Here is a 17,625-nt window from a genome sequence, read left to right on the forward strand (position 1 = left end):
TACCTCGCACGTTTGACAATACGCCCTGACGTCGTCGGACACCCCAGGCCAGAAGAAGTTCTGGGTTATCCGATACCCTGTCTTGCGTATTCCCAAATGGCCTGCCAAGGGTACGTCGTGCCCAATCCTCAATAACTCCTGGCGGTATTTCCGGGGAACTACCAGCTGGCGTTTTTGCTTAGGCCCTGGTGTATTACCCCGGGTCTCGGTGAGCCTGTACAAGCGGCCTTCCTCCCAGATAAATTGCTCCTTCTCTAACCCCCCTTGGCCCCTCCTGGCTTTCTCTCGATACTTTCTGAGGGAAGGGTCTCCGGTCACCTCCCGCCCAAAATCCTCTGGGGTGTCCCAGGGTAGGGGTTCTACAGTCAAGGATAGGTTGGGTTGGCTTACCTGGGTCTCAGTAGGAAGCGGATGGCTCTCGGCAGCGCGACTTTGTGCTCTGGTGGTTACTGCGTGGGCCTCCTGAGCGGGGGTAGAGGCGAACGCCGAAGTCAGGGGGCCAATGTCGTTGCCCAGGATGACTTCAGAAGGTAAGTCTTTCATGACGCCCACATGAACATTGCCAGCTCCCGCACCCCAGTCTAGGTGTACCTGTGCAGTAGGAATACGGTATACTGCCCCCCCTGCCACTCTCACAGCAATTGATTTCCCCGGTTTCTCTGATGCCTTAATAAGGTGTCTTTGTACCAACGTGATGGTTGCCCCACTGTCTCTTAATCCCCGGGCGGTTTTTCCGTTAACCATGACCAGCTGACAATGGTGTTTCCTGTTGTCCGTAATAACAGATTGTACCATGAGGGCTTCGTAAAGGGTGCCCAATGGTTCTTCCTGACCCAGTTCCTGGGGATCCCAAGCCGAGTCTACACAATGGGCTGCTGCTGGTGGGCGGTACCCAGGTCGAGACCAATTTGACCTGGTGTTGTTGTCCATGGGGCAATTCTGCTTGTAGTGACCCAGCTGTTTGCACCGGAAGCAGCGTTGTTCATTGTCCTCCTGGCGTGGATAGCGAGGGCTAGATGTCACCGGTCTGTTAGGAGGTTGGTATCTAGCGGCTGGTGGGTGTGAGGGCACCGTTGGTCGTGGAGGTTGTACCCGTGGTGTGACCGGGTTCGTCTGGCGAGTATCCGCATATTCATCCGCCAACTTAGCGGCCTCTGGTAGAGTCATGGGCCTGCGATCTCTCACCCAGTCTTTGACATCCGTCTGGATGTGATTGTAAAATTGTTCCAGGAGCATTAGTTGTAAAATGTCCTCTGCGGAGGTGGCCTGGCTGCTGTTGACCCAGTTAGAGGCCGACAGGGATAACTGGCATGCCCATTCCACGTAAGAGTCTTTCGTGGTTTTGCGTGAGTCCCTGAACTTTTGTCGGTAGGACTCTGGGGTTACTGCATAACGAGCCAGGAGCACTTCTTTAACCCTGGCGTAGCTATGGATCTCCTGCTCTGGCACGGTCCGGAAAGCATCAGAAGCTTTGCCTGACAGTTTGCCTGACAATACTGCGACCCACTCTCCTCTATCTATTCGGTGCAGGTTACATTGTCGCTCAAAATCTGCCAGGTAATTATCAATGTCACAGTCTTTTTCATCAAAAGCTTTAAAAGCGCTAAACGGAATCTTCCTTGTGTCTGCTGTGCTGTACTCACTGTTTGGAGAATGTGCGGCTGCTCGTTGGACTGCTGACAATTTTAACTGTAGCTCTGCGTCTCTTATTTGTTTAGCCTCCTCCGCTAACAGGTTCATCACTTTCAGCACCACATCCGCCGTTGGGTTCGGACCGAACCATGCTAGCTTCTCTCTCATTGCCTTGTTGGCTGGTGATTCCTCCTCCTGAATCACTGGTGTCCCCATCTCTTGTACTGCTGGCGTTGCTGCAACCAAGTTCTCCTGGTCTAGCTCCATTAATTTCTGCTATAATGACCCGCTTGGTTTTGTTGCTAGCAATCCTTCCACGGACTTCCAGTAGTTCTTTCAGTGTATTTCTTTTAAGCAGGGTGTACCAGCCTTCCATTCACTGTTCCCAGTGTCTGCTTGGAATCCTGGTGTAAAGGAAAGTAGAAGGGAAAATCCCGCTGCTGCCAACCAATTGTGACGGTAGTAGAAAATATCCTCGTCAAGCATTCCCTTCTTCCCATAAAAGAAAATCACCCAATATTCCACGAGTAGGAATATCCCTGGAATCGCCGAATAATCCACACATGAGTCAACTTAATGCTGGAACAAGACTGATTTACTGGTACACAGAACTCACAATTTATGCAGCAAAAACTCCTCCTCTGGGCCAGGCTAGATAATTGAGTTTTAAGAATACACACAGCTCAATTATCCTAAAACTCCTCCTCTGGGCCAGGCTAGACAATTGAGTTTTACCAATACACACAGCTCAATTATCTGCTGGCCAGAACATTTACAATTCTTAACAATTTCACACAAGTACTTTCTATCCCACATACAAACATAATCTCAACATCATTGTCCAGTACACGAATACATTCATTCTTGACACTTGGAACCGAACAATATAGTCCTCAAAATAGCAGGGAGAGAATCAAACTGAAGCATATAGGCAATTGCATAAAAGTCCTTCACACCTATTTTTACAGATCTTTGAGACTCTATTAACACTACTATCAACATAAAGTCATCTAGAGACACAGCAGGTTTTTAAAAAGATTTTTCCTTTAGGTGTTACAGCAATCAAATGAAAGTTATGTTTTAACACCTAAAGGTAAAAACATAATTAAAAAAAGATGCTGTTTCTCTAAATGACCTGATGTTGATAGTAGTGTTAATAGAGTCTCAAAGGTTTGTAAAAAATAGTGTACCTGCTTCTATAGACCTTTGAGACTCTATTACCACTACTTTTAGCATAAGATCATCTGGAGAAACATCAGGTTTTAAAAAAAAAAAAATATTTCTTTAGGTGTTAGAGCAATCAAATGGAGGGGGAGAAATGTGACATGGGTGAGGATGGGGTTACATGATGGGCCAGAGACAATGACTGTAGTCTGTCTGTGCCATGGACGGGGAGAAATATGACATGGAGGGCTGATGGCTGACATGGGGGTCTGATCTGAGGCATTGGGGCTGTGCCTGTGAGCTGGGGTCTGATGGCTGGTCTGACCTGAGGTGGAATGAAAAATATTGTTTCCTATTATCCTCCTCTAAAACCTAGGTGCGTCTTATGGGACGAACCTACATTTTGGCGCATCCCCCCTTCCCCCAGGTGAGCTGAAAGGGAAGGGGGGGTCGGGGACGCCAAAATGTAAGTTCGCTTGTGTTGGTAAAAAACCTTGCACCGGCCCTGGGCGCAGGCAAGGGGGGGGGGCGCACTTGGGCAGCTCAGCCTCTGTTGGTGGTGGACCTTGTCCCAGCCCTGGCTATGCCCATGCAAGGGTCTCAATGATAGACAATTGCATCCCCACATACCTAGACTGTGTGACACCTGAAAACCCTATAATAGTGAGGGGACACGACCACCGGCTCCCTGCACTTAATACGGAAGGAGTCAGGGTCACTTAGGTTCAAGCCAGCAAGGAAACACAATACATGAAAACACTTATCTGAGTAAACAACAGCAGCAGCCTCCAGCAGTGAACACTTCATCCAGGAAGTAATATAAACCGCAAAGTGAGGCAGTATCAGGGTAATAAATATTGAGTTTTGTTTGGCTGTTAACCCTCGATGTGTTAAAGAAAAAAAATAGATTAAAATGGAAAATCTGCCCAAAAAGTGAAATTTAACAAAGTTAACAAAGTTTGTAAAATCACTTTTTAGTAACCTGAGGGGTGTAGTTTCTACAATGGGCTCATTTATGGGGGGGTTTCCACTATTTATGGGGGGTTTTATTTTTTACGGTGTTCACCTGAGGGGTTAGGTCATGTGATATTTTTATAGAGCAGGTTATTATGGACACGGCGATACCTAATATGTATACTTTTTTTAATTTACTTAAGTTTTACACAATAACAGCTTTTTTGAAACAAAAAAAATTATGTTTTAGTGTCTCCATATTCTGAGCCATAGTTTTTTTTATGTTTTGGGCGATTGTCTTAGGTAGGGGCTCATTTTTCAAGGGATGAGGTGACGGTTAGATTGGTACTATTTTGGTGGGCATACGCCTTTTTGATCACTTGCTGTTGTACTTTTTGTGATGTAACGTGAGAAAAAAATGGTTTATTTAGCACAGTTTTTATTTTTTACTTTTTACGGTGTTCATCTGAGGGGCTGAGGGGTTAGGTCATGTAATATGTTTATAGAGCCGGACGATACGGACGCGGCGATACCTAATATGTCTACTTTTTATTTTTTCCTATTCTTTACCTGGATCTCACAGGCTCTTCACCGGAAGGCAGCGCCAATGCCTAAGGAAGGCATCGCGCTGCCTTCCATGCCATCGGGTCCCCATTACAGCCGCACAGGGACCCGATGGCACCTCCGATCACCGCCGCAAACCGCAAGCACCTTGTTCCGAACACCGCCCGCCGGTGATCGGAACTACACATGATGTACCGGTACGTCATGTGTCCTTAAGTACCAGGACATCATGACGTACCGGTACGTCATATGCCCCCAAGAGGTTAAAAGCAGAGAAATAGAAATTTAGAAAATTGCACATTTTTCAAAATTTTGGGTAAATTTGGGATTTTTTCATAAATAAAGGTGAAGTATATTGACTCAAATTTATGACTTATCATGAAGAGCAATGCATCATGAGAAAACAATCTCAGAATGGCTTGGATAAATAAAACTGTTCCAAAGCTATTACCACATAAAGTGACACATGTCAGATTTGCAGCTAGTATCCTCGTTTCCAGGGAGTCACCTTCTCAAATTCACTGTGGGGACCCCCATAATCAATCACCTGGTAGCATCTTGCTGCTGTGTGAGTAGGGAACATTTGAATGTATACATACAGTGGCCCCTTAAAATCAATTTAACTGGTGGGCCCTAGACACCCCAGTCCAACACTGACTTTATACAGGGTCGGATTGGCCATAGACCCTACAGGGAAATTTCCCGGTGGGCCGATGCCCAGGGGGCCACCCAAGTATTTCTGATAGCCACAGGCCAGGTACATAATGATCTGATGCTCATTGGCCACAGGTGCCCTCCTGAACTCAACTGTATTACCATCCTCAGGATGATGATACAGTTGAATACTGTTGAGAGGACGGCAGTATTTTGTTCTGCACTGTGATATTTGATTCTGCTTCGGCGGTACTTTGTGCTGTACTATGGTATTGCAGGCCCTGTCTACTTATGTTGCCCTGTCTTCTATCAATTTAGTCACGACTACAACATATGGCCACTTTTATTTTTTTTTCCAGGGCCACTTTAAGTTCCCAATCCGCCCCTGACTGTATAACATGGTGTATGGGTTATAATGTATTTTGTTTAGCATGGTGTATGAACTATACTTTATATTGTACGGCATGATGTATGAACTATACTTTATATTGCACGGCATGATGTATGAACTATACTTTATATTGCACGGCATGGTGTAGGGATTATAATGTATACTATACAGCAAATGTATGGAGGCTACACCATCCCGGACAATATAACCCCTGCGCAATGCTGTACAATATATAGTATAACCTCTACACAGAGTAGGGGTACACTGTATATTGTGCGCCACAGTGTATGCTATATATTTATAACATAAACATACTCGGACATGAAACATACTCCACATGAAAATTTACAATCACGTGTCTTGGCATTTGAGGATCTCGGACTCCAACACTTTCTTGATGATTATATTCCTAGAGGGCAGGAACTATGGTTGGAGGGGGACTGGGGGCTAGGGTTTAGGTCTAAAAAGACGCTGTCCCCTCTTTCTTCTTTTTCTTTTGCCACACTGCACTTGTGTCCTCTTCTTCCAGTAGCAGCAGTGCAGCAAGAGGAAGGAGGCAGGGCCAGCTTTGAGCTCTGCACAGGAACGTCCTGACACTAGCTAACATCAGGACGTTAAGAGCTTTGAGGGCATTAAGGTGTGTGCCTGTTCCGAGTTCTAGGGCCGCCCACCACAGCAATGCACACAGTGAAAATTGTGTGTATTGCCAGGAAGGGCATCCCTAGAATTTGAAACAGGTGCACACTGTTACATAAAGTCCAAGCTGCGGTGGTAAGCGGGCCTGCAGAGGCCCTGAGCAGGGACATTAAAGGGGTCGTCCCATGAAAAATATTCTACAGTTTTCAAACCAGCACATGGATCTGAATACTTTTGTATTTGCATGTAATTAAAAATTTTGCATAGCCAGTGAGCTATTCAACAAAATGTACAGTATCTGTACAGCACCACCTGCTGTTTGTTTTTCTCTTATTTCTTTGTCCTGCTCACTGAGATGGCCGCACATGCTCAGTTTCATTATTCAGTTGCCTTCTGAGTTGTGATAGGTAGAGCACAGACATACCCCTTAGCTGCAGCATAAAAGACACTCCCCTTTAGCTGTCAGCTTGATATAAATCTAGCAGAGCAATGAATGTGGAGATCTCTGGATCCATGTGAGGTACAGGGCTGGTTCTAGCTTTGTTAGAAAGAGGGTTTCATGTTCTATATTATGTCTGATTTTCATTTTTTACATTATTCATGGAATAACCCCTTTAAGGAAGCTGCGCTGCCATGTGACTGTGCAGCTTAGAGGTAACTCTGCTTCTGGCCACTTTTAGGTTTTTTCCAGGGCCACTTTAAGTTCCCAGTCAACCCCTGGGTTAAATGCATATAAAGTGGCCCCTAGAGGAGGGTTCAAGAGTGGCTGGCAAATTGGGAGAGAGTAGTACAAATCCTTCCACTTTTAATCCCTCTCCCAGGGCCCACTTTATATGCAGTGAACCCTCTTTGAGACATGCACCCAGAGTGGTATAGTAAAGTGGTTTTCTCAAAGAAGATGATGTTCTGTATACATAATATATGATGTAAACTAAATGAAAATCTGTCACAACAACTCTGGGCTGGATAAGGTGTGGTCTTTTCAAAGAGGTGGTCATTTGGAGAAGGTTCACTGTATTATGAAGTGCTGTAATAACATGCAAAGATACAAAGCATTACTTCCTGCTCTGTATCCATTCTAGCCTTTATGCTTGACTAGAACTTGCAGTTACAAGAAGGTTACTGGAACTCTTCAACATTCTGGTTTATGCAAATATTATGGCATTGTGCTTTGTGCATTCTTCTTACATAAAGCCGACCACTATTTGTGCCTCTGGCATAACTAATTTCATCAGCATTTGTTCCTATGCAGTCATCTGGCTGAAATGAATTTACTGATGTTAGCAACATCCTCAGTTGACCAATTGTTCCAAGGTAATAACAGAAGGAAACAACTTACACAATTTTAAGAATTGTGTGGAAAGGGCAAAGAGTATGATCTCCACTGTGCAACTGAAAGAAATAATTGTGGGATTCAAATTTCAGGCCTCCTGTATGGATTCAGTATGGACAAATAGAATTGTGTGTGTGTGTGCTGTATTACAGTTCTGCATCTCAGTGATCCATAATACAGCAGCGCGCAGTTCAGCAAGACAGAGGAGAAAGATGCTATACATCTTCAGTATGGCACCAGATTGCAAACAGGGGATGCATGGTGCTCAGTCAAATAGATGGATGTGTCTTTTGGCATACATTACCAAAGACATTCTACAGGAGACTGAATTACAGACCTGCCCCCAGCATGATAGGCAGCCTGTGATATTAAAGCCACCAAATATTGAAAACAAGCTCCTTTCCACCTATGACAGAATCATTTCTTAAAAGCAGAAATGATATATATATATATATATACAGTACAGACCAAAAGTTTGGACACACCTTCTCATTCAAAGAGTTTTCTTTATTTTCATGACTATGAAGGCATCAAAACTATGAATTAACACATGTGGAATATATGCATAACAAACAAGTGTGAAACAACTGAAAATATGTCATATTCTAGGTTCTTCAAAGTAGCCACCTTTTGCTTTGATTACTGCTTTGCACATTCTTGGCATTCTCTTGATGAGCTTCAAGAGGTAGTCACCTGAAATGGTCTTCCAACAGTCTTGAAGGAGTTCCCAGAGATGCTTAGCACTTGTTGGCCCTTTTGCCTTCACTCTGCGGTCCAGCTCACCCCAAACCATCTCGATTGGGTTCAGGTCCGGTGACTGTGGAGGCCAGGTCATCTGGCACAGCACCCCATCACTCTCCTTCATGGTCAAATAGCCCTTACTTTCAAAGTTTTCCCAATTTTTTGGCTGACTGACTGACCTTAATTTCTTAAAGTAATGATGGCCACTCGTTTTTCTTTACTTAGCTGCTTTTTTCTTGCCATAATACAAATTCTAACAGTCTATTCAGTAGGACTATCAGCTGTGTATCCACCTGACTTCTCCTCAACGCAACTGATGGTCCCAACCCCATTTATAAGGCAAGAAATCCCAATTATTAAACCTGACAGGGCACACCTGTGAAGTGAAAACCATTTCAGGGGACTACCTCTTGAAGCTCATCAAGAGAATGCCAAGAGTGTGCAGTAATCAAAGCAAAAGGTGGCTACTTTGAAGAACCTAGAATATGACATATTTTCAGTCGTTTCACACTTGTTTGTTATGCATATAATTCCACATGTGTTAATTCATAGTTTTGATGCCTTCAGTGTGAATCTACAATTTTCATAGTCAAAACTCTTTGAATGAGAAGGTGTGTCCAAACTTTTGGTCTGTACTGTATCTGTGTATATATATATATATATATATATATATATATATACATATACATACACACAGTATATTGCATATAAATTTTCTGAGTTTTACAGAGTTTGAAACAAAGTTCTATGGAAATGGAACCCTATAATATAGCTATATTATATTTATTATTACACATACCATCTGATGAATACTAATTGTTATAAATGGTAGCACATTTTCAGTGTTGTCTTGCTGCTTAATATAAATAGTTACAATTGTGTCTAAACAAGTTGTCTATATTTTTAAGTGAATAATGAAGACTGATAGGGATTTCTATAAAATAAAAATGTTTATTGCATCATGATGTACAGATAGTTAACATTAATATTTATGGACACTATACATCCTTAGTTTGATTTTGACAGATTGCATATCATCGTAATCCGTGTTGGACATTTTTAAAGGAAACCTGTCAGCAGGTTCATGCTACCCTAACTACAATCAGCATGAAATACTGACAGGGTCCATAATAACAATGAACTATGTTCTTCTCTGAGGAGGCGATTAAGAGAAGCCAGTTTTACCTCTTCCTACCCTGCGCCACAATAGTATTTCTCGGCAGTAAGGTACTTAGCATAAGTCATCATTTGCAATATTCAGCTGCCACCCAACCACCCAATTGCCAGGACTCCAATCCCACTTTCTAACCTCTGTCAGCATTGGCTGTGGCATTTAAATGGTTAGAAAAACAGAGAAAGCTCCCCCTCTGATCCTATCACCTCCCACAACAAAAACATAGGATCCCAACTAGATGTTATGGTAGCCTGGGACCTAACTGGCTTCCAGTGCCGTCGAGGCTGCGGTTTTTATTTAAAAAGTGATCAAAAGGTCGTAAAAAAAATACACAATATAAAGTGTTCAAAAGGTTGTATGTACCCTCAAAATGGCACAAATGAAAGTACAATTTGTCCCACATAGGGTGCCAACCAAATGTTATGGTAGCCTGAGACCCAACTGGCTTCCAGTGCTGTCAAGGCTGCTGTTTTTGTTCATTCTACCTCTAAAAATACACAATAAAAAGTGATCAAAAGGTTGTATAAAAAATACACAATAAAAAGTGATTAAAAGGTCTTATGTACCCCTAAAATGGCACAAATGAAAGTACAAATTGTTCCACATAGGGTGCCAACCAGATGTTATGGAAGCCCAGGACCCAACTGGCTTCCAGTGCTGCCAAGGCTGCTGTTTTTGTTCACCTCTCAAAATACACAATAAAAAGTGATCAAAAGGTGGCATATACTCCCAAAATGGCACAAATTAAAGTATTATTTGTCGAACACAAAAAAAGTAATGATGCAGTGTTGTCAATGGAAAAATAAAAATATTATGGGGGAGATTTATCAAAACTGGTGTAAAAGAAAACTGGCTTTGCTGCCCATAGCAACCATTCAGATTCCATTTTTCATAGCTCCTTTGGAAAATGAAATGATCAATCTAGTTGCTATGGGCAACTAACCCAGTTTTCCTTTACACCGGTTTTGATAAATCTATCCCTTTGAGTCTTTGATTGCCGCAACACAAAAACTAATTGTTTTCAAAAACCTAGTATTTTTATTGTGAAAAAATTGAAAAGGAGAGAAAATGGATACATTTGGTATAGTCATAATCCTAACAACCCGAAGACTCATCCCACAAAAAACAAGCCCTTATATGGCTACGTTCACAGAAAAGTAAAAAGTTAAGGCTTTTAAAATGTGGAGATGAATCTTTAAAGGGCTTGTCCCACCTTAGAGCTGATAACCCTTGGGGTCCTAACCTTGCACCTGAACATAAAAACCCCTCTCACCTGTCCGCTGTCAAGCTACTGCTCCATTCCTGGCTGTTTCTCATCACCACAAGACAGGAAGCAGCTTTGTCCCATAAAGGTTGCAGCCCATCACAGGCCTCTGGGGTCACAGGTTTGTGGGATTGAACAGTATTAATGGATTTCATTTTGTTCTATTATGTGGGAATATTACAAATGGATGGACTATATATCAAATGTTTAAACTGACTTAAAAGGATGTCTGTGATTCTCCTTATCACGGGGCCAATTTTGTAACTCTGTCTGGTAGCATATACAGTATATTGCTACATTTGTGTTTTTTTTTTTTACATATTTGTAAGTGATGTGTGTTGTTTGAATCACAAGTGCACTTTTCTATGGATAATACTTGTTTTAATATAATATATGAATAAATAAGGTATTTTTATAATGGTGAAATAGGTCTTAAGTGCCTAAACACTTGTTCCACAATTCTATTGCATGTTTTGTACTAGTCTGCCATTATTTAATTCTGCCCATGGTCAAGGCAGCATGAACCTGCTAAAAAGTTCAATTTAAGGTGCCTATACTTTAGAAACAAAATTAAAAATCTTAGAGGGAACCTGTCACCTCCAAAAGTGATATAAAACTGTCAGCATTACCTTATAGCAGCCCCAGTCTGTTATTGATCCTGTGTGTGAGCCAGAAATTTGATAATCCATACTTGAGAAAAACGCTTTTTTAATCTCCATGAGCGCTCTGTTTCCTGTGAGTTTAAAATCAAGGGGGCAGCGGCCTCCTTGCTTCAAATCAAGCAAAGCCCGCCTCTTACCAGTCCTCTCTTGACTGTGATTAACATATTTTCTATTCCTTGGGATCGCGCAGGTCCGGCGCCTGCGCGGTGCGCCCCTTGTGACTGCACAATCCCGTCTCGGGCTCCCGCAGTCAGCCTGGCATAATTTTCTCACTGCGCATGCGCCGGCTAGATTCAGCGTGCGCACACCGGCAAGAATCAGCGTGCGCGCTCGCGCAGGCGAGGCATATTCACAGCGCAAGCGTGATCACTGGCTTGAGTTCTTCTGCTCCTGCAGCCAGTGATCACGCTCGCACTGTGAATATACCTCACCGGCGCAAGCGCGCACGCTGATTCTAGCCAGCGCATGCGCAGTGAGAAAATTATGCCAGGCTGACTGCGGAAGCCCGAGACGGGATTGTGTAGTTACAAGGGGCGCACCGCGCAGGCGCCAGACTTGTGCGATCCTGAAGAATAGAAAATATGTAAATCACAGTCAAGAGGGGATGGGTAAGAGGCGGGCTTTGCTTGATTTGAAGCAAGGAGGCCGCTGCCCCCTTGACTTGAAGCTCACAGGAAACTGAGCGCTCATGGAGATTAAAAGAGCGTTTTTTCTCAAGTATGGATTATGGAATTTCTGGCTCGCACACATAATCAATAACAGATTGGGGCTGCTATAAGGTAATGCTGACAGTTTTATATCACTTTTGGAGGTGACAGGTTCCCTTTAAATAAAGAAAACAGAAATGAAACAAAGTTCACATCAGATTTCTAATCAACCTCACTTTATCTGAAGCGACTGTTCTTTCTATCACTGCTGAGTGTCAATCCCAACTAGCTCTGCTAGCATTAATGTTATTAATTGACTGTTTTGATCTTGTTCTTTGTATGTTCTGAACATTTGTCGAGGATGAGTTCTTTACTGGGTCTTGGTGGGATTGCTGGTTCAGCTTTAGCTGTATTTTCCATCTCCTTTTGTTCCTCTGTAAATAAAAGACAACAGTACATATAGTTACTGTACATGGCCTTCAACAACATCAAGAATGCAGAAGAACACTTTTCTGGAACATGACTCCCAAGACGAGGCTGACTTTGAAACATTTTGTAAGAGACAAAAATGTCATTTGGATTCTATAATGTGGCCACTTGCCGTGCATTGTATAGGTTTAGCTCTCCTGTTGTTCTGTGCTTACACTCACTGTAGCTCAGCCATTCTGGAGACTGCTGAACAAATTGCCTTATCTACAATTTGTGGTTGTATTAAATTGTAGTCTCTGTTAAAATGGTTGAAGTGTTTCTCAATGTTCAAGGGGCTTTCTAGGTGTCTAATATTGATGGCCCATCCTCAGTATAGGTCATCAACATCTGATCGGTGGAGGTCTGACTCCTAATACCTCTGCCCATCAGCTGTTTGAAGAGACTGTAGCACTCATGGAGGCCTTTCTAGGCTTGTGATGTCACATTCATCCATTACATGGCCTATGTGCAGCTAAGTCCTATTCAAGTGAATGGGCCTGAGTTGCAATACCAAGCAATGGATGGCACTATGCCTGGTAAGCTGTAAAGACAAAAGAAGAAAAGAAGAAAAAAGAAGGAGATTAGAGAACCTTTGCACAAAAGGTATCCCTACTCACAGGGCGTCAACGGTGATGGGACTGTTGTTCAAAGAAAAAAACAAAGAAAATACAAACAACCGCAATAGGGGAGGCTGCTAGAAAGTAGCTTTAGCACCCGGCTAAACGCTTAAATCATCACAAGAAAAAATACGTGTAAGATTTTTGGTCTATAGTGGTTTTGACCTTCTCAATTAATTTAAAATTACACAAGAAAGCGCCAGATCCCCACAAACATTAATAATAAAAAAATCAGTAAAATGTCGCAAATTTGCATTATAAAAAGCATCAAAGCTGTGAGCATTCCTACTCACTTCACTGAGGGGCTGTCAATCCGGCAAGCATTTGCCTAAGACAGTACCCCCCGGCCAAGGTCACTTAGAGAAAACACGGCAAATCTTGAATGGAGATGCAATATAAAATTTATTGATTCTTACTCACTTCACTGGGGGAATGTCAAACAAGTATGATATTGCAATACCTGAGACAATATCCCCCGGACAGGTTCGCATATGATATATCAGAAGTTGAAGTCCGCACACATCCAGACCAGGCTCCTCTTCAATTTCTTTATTCAATAGGGCTCAACGCGTTTCGGGGTGTACATATAAAACCCCTTCCTCAGGAGCAAAAGATGAAACAATCTTTTAATATTTTGCTCCTGAGGAAGGGGTTTTATATGTACACCCCGAAACGCGTTGAGCCCTATTGAATAAAGAAATTGAAGATGAGCCTGGTCTGGATGTGTGCGGACTTCAACTTCTGATATATCATATGCGAACCTGGCCGGGGGATATTGTCTCAGGTATTGCAATATCATACTTGTTTGACATTCCCCCAGTGAAGTGAGTAAGAATCAATAAATTTTATATTGCATCTCCATTCAAGATTTGCCGTGTTTTCTCTAAGTGACCTTGGCCGGGGGGTACTGTCTTAGGCAAATGCTTGCCGGATTGACAGCCCCTCAGTGAAGTGAGTAGGAATGCTCACAGCTTTGATGCTTTTTATAATGCAAATTTGCGACATTTTACTGATTTTTTTATTATTAATGTTTGTGGGGATCTGGCGCTTTCTTGTGTAATTTTAAATTAATTGAGAAGGTCAAAACCACTATAGACCAAAAATCTTACACGTATTTTTTCTTGTGAAGCTGTAAAGAGGCAGCCTCTTAAAAGAGTTGATTGGTGGGTGGCCGTATGTCAGACCCCCACTGATCAGTATTGATGACCTATCCCGTGTAAAACTGAAAGAACTTTATATGTATATACTGCAAGGGCAAAATTCAGTGAAATTTGAGTGCCTACCAATGGTCATAGATATCATAGCATCAGTAAAAGATTGACGCTGTTTTAGATACTTCTTGCTGTTCCTTCTGTACGAGTCTTGGCTAATTTCTTTACGTTTTTGCTTGTGGATACTATTAGCATTTGAGATTGTTCTCCTGAAATAGAAATGAATTTTTTTGAATATTATTTACTAAAAACATTTAAAATAAGCATACATGCACATATATGTCATATACACATACACAACAGAGACATTAATTTACACCAAAATGTGAAATTTGTGTAAAGTAGTATCTGGTTGTGATAAAAGTTGAATCTTATGATAAAAAAGAGACCAAATTATTAGAATTTTTACAATAAAAAAAGTTGGCATTTTTCCCTAGGAGTGTAATAAGTAATTAGACAGCTCCATAGGAAAACTTGGAAATGAAAACGTAAATATTATTTTGGTACCCAGTGATGCCACACTACAGGGTTAATGCACACAGTGATTTGACAATACAGGGAAAATGCACACCGTGATGTCACAGTACAAGGATAATCCACGTAGTGATGTCATAACACAGGCATAATGCTTGCCGTGCCATCACAGTACAGGAATAACTATTACAGACAATGATAGAACAAAAACATACAATGCAACAGCACTCTGCAAACCAAATAAAGTACAAAAATGAATTATATTGCTTATGCTATGCTTATAAATTAGAGATGCTTGGCAAATCATTTTGTACAAAATTATTTGAGCTCGTCTGCCGCACGTCAAGGCGATCTCTGTAAAATGGGAACCTAACACTAAGTTCAACCTGTTATGTGCCATGACAGCGACCATGAAGTTCAGGGGGTGTAGGTTCCGCATGCATGCTGGGCCCCCTATGGTTTTTATCCTTTTCGGTGCCAAAATGGCCTCCATTGAATCCAGGGACTACAAGTACCAACATGCATGCTGAGCAAACTAAGCTCTATACTTAAAATCAGCCTATGAGGCAAACAGGCTGATCAGGAGTGCACAACCAAATAGAGTCAGCCACCCCTCCAGCAAAAACTGCAAAGAAAAAAAGGGGGTCAGTCAGCACATCCCAGTGCGTGGGTGCACGTTGCCATGGCTGAAAACACAACATAGAACAAAAACAGACAATGATGTCACAGTAAAAAGATAATACAGTAATATAACAAAACAATGATAATACAGTGAGGTCACCGTACAGGGATAATACAGACACTGATGTTTCAGTAAAGGTATAATACAGACAGTGATGTCACAGTATAGAGACAATGCACACAGTAATCGCACAGTAAAGCGATAATTCTTGGAGCGCTGTCATAGCACAATGATAATACAGACATTAATGCCACACTATAGAGATAATGCACATAGTGATGTCACAGTAAAGGGATAATTCTTGCAGGCCGTCACAGTCTAATACAGACCATGATGTCACAGTACAGAAATACGTGTAATACATAGACAGTGATGTCATAGTACAGGGATAATACAGACTCTGATGATGTAGTAAAGATATATTACAGACAGTGATGTCATAGTACTGGAATAATGCACACAGTAATTCCACAATAATGAATGGGTTAATGTGCTCATTGATGTCACACTACAAGGCTAATAAATTCTGTGCTGTGATGACCCAGGAATAATGACATGTACAATGTGACAGCAGATGAGAAAAACATAATTATGTAACATGTAAGTATAATGAACACATGATATCACCATGCAATAACAGTGCAAAATGTAATGCTGCCTAGAAGAGATAATACAAGCAGCCCTGCCCCTAAACTATGGGACTTCATAGTGAAAAGTAGAATAGGGAATAGGGCTGCATTCAATTTTTCATTGTCCACACTAACTACACTTATGAATAGAGATAGGCCCTATTAGCTGATGGTTGTTTTCACCCAGAATATTTATAAAAGTGTTTTCAACTTTGAAACTCAGACTGCTCTCTGGGCTATCACAGTAAACCATAGGAGTCAGACTGGCGGAGAGATAATAAGGTTTATATGACCAGCCTATGATAGATGGTCTAAAGAAATGTCCTGTAATACATTTTCTAAGGCATCATGCACACAACTGTATTTTGTATTTGTGTACAATCCGCATTTTTGTGGATTTCACGCAACATGGATCCACTCATTTCTATAGGTCAACAAAAAAACTGATGTCATCCATGTTCTCTCCAAATTCCGTATTGTGGACAAGAATAGTCCTTTGTAGTATTGGGAGAGAGAAGAATGTGGATTGCACATGGAATGTATCCATATTTTGCAGATCCGTGGTTTGTGGAGAGCAATACAGACACAGTCATGTGCTTGAGGTCTAAATGACAGGTAAGATGGTAAATGCACTGGACACCATGAGCTATACAATTACATTATTGCATACCACAGTCTGGGCACTAAATCAGTGGACATCCTGTACTGTGGAAATAGGTAATTGGATACTATGGGATGATCCAGTAAACTGCTAGAAACCTAAGAATGGATACAAACATTTCAGTACCCATTTTGGTGCCCTTTTCATTCCCATTCTCCTTACTTGGCTTCTCATGGGATAGATACAGTTGGACGGTAGAATATAGTGGTCAGACAGGTGGCTATGGCTACAGGGGTGTAACTACCATAGTGGCAGACCATGCGACTGCTGTGGGGCCCAGGGCAAGAGGGGGTGAAAACTTGGTCAAGACTCTACCCTCTAAAAGAACAACTTTTAGCAAATAAAGCAGTGGAAAAAATGGCCCAAAGGTCTTTGAAAGGTATTTAGGCAGAAACGCTTCCGTCCTGTGTGGTGGGCCTGGTTTGATCCTTGCTATGGGGTCCTTACTTCTCTATGTACAACACTGTATGGCTAATGTTTGATGCAACATATGTTTTTAGCTACAATTTTATTTTTATCTCTCTTGTTCTTACCTCCGGGGTGGCAAGCCCTTTGTCTGACTCCCTCCTGCAGAAATAGCATCTCCAGACTTTTGGAGGTATATTGCAGGGAAGTAACCAGTTTTGCTGCCTTTCCTGGACCAAAAAAAAGAAGAACATTAGTTGTACTATAAACAAACTGTGGTGATCAAAATCATGCAGTACATTTACTTGTATTTAAAGGGGTTTCCAATCTTTAAAATGTATGGAATATCACTAGGATATGCATCACATTAGGATTGGTGGGGGTACAACTTCTGGGACACCCACTGATTTTGAGTATGAATGTGGCAGCCCACTGGTTTACTTCTGCATCCTCTTCTACGTTTTCTCTGCACAGTGACACTTCTGCAACCAGCACCTGTAACTTAAATGGGCACATCTCTAAACCAGCACTGCACCCCCTTCATTTTCAGCATCAATGGAGAGGTCTATTAGTCTGCCCTCATGATAATAGATGGCATATTCTAATAATATTCCATCAATTTATAAGATGGGAAGCCCCTTTAAAATAAGTTGGAATTATAG

At 41.9% G+C, this 17,625-nt stretch overlaps 1 protein-coding gene and 1 long non-coding RNA gene across 2 annotated transcripts in view; one reads left to right on the forward strand and one right to left on the reverse strand.

Annotated features, from left to right (window-relative positions):
* The first annotated feature begins 9,006 nt into the window (after positions 1 to 9,006).
* On the forward strand, positions 9,007 to 9,780 carry LOC120995559. Its single transcript, XR_005777626.1, has 2 exons — positions 9,007 to 9,558; positions 9,596 to 9,780. It is a non-coding gene; the product is annotated as an uncharacterized LOC120995559 (long non-coding RNA).
* A 2,030-nt stretch (positions 9,781 to 11,810) lies between these two features.
* The window catches only part of NCF1 (neutrophil cytosolic factor 1), a 28,420-nt gene continuing 22,605 nt past the window's right edge, over positions 11,811 to 17,625 (reverse strand). The window contains exons 9-11 of the mRNA XM_040424827.1: positions 17,092 to 17,193; positions 14,185 to 14,321; positions 11,811 to 12,250 (exon numbers count right to left, since the gene is read on the reverse strand). Coding sequence (XP_040280761.1) covers positions 12,126 to 12,250; positions 14,185 to 14,321; positions 17,092 to 17,193 — 364 coding nt within the window. The 3' untranslated portion in view covers positions 11,811 to 12,125. The remainder of the gene's footprint in view (positions 12,251 to 14,184; positions 14,322 to 17,091; positions 17,194 to 17,625) is intronic.

The sequence above is a fragment of the Bufo bufo genome, chromosome 3 (assembly GCF_905171765.1).
Source record: "Bufo bufo chromosome 3, aBufBuf1.1, whole genome shotgun sequence".
Taxonomy (NCBI): domain Eukaryota; kingdom Metazoa; phylum Chordata; class Amphibia; order Anura; family Bufonidae; genus Bufo; species Bufo bufo.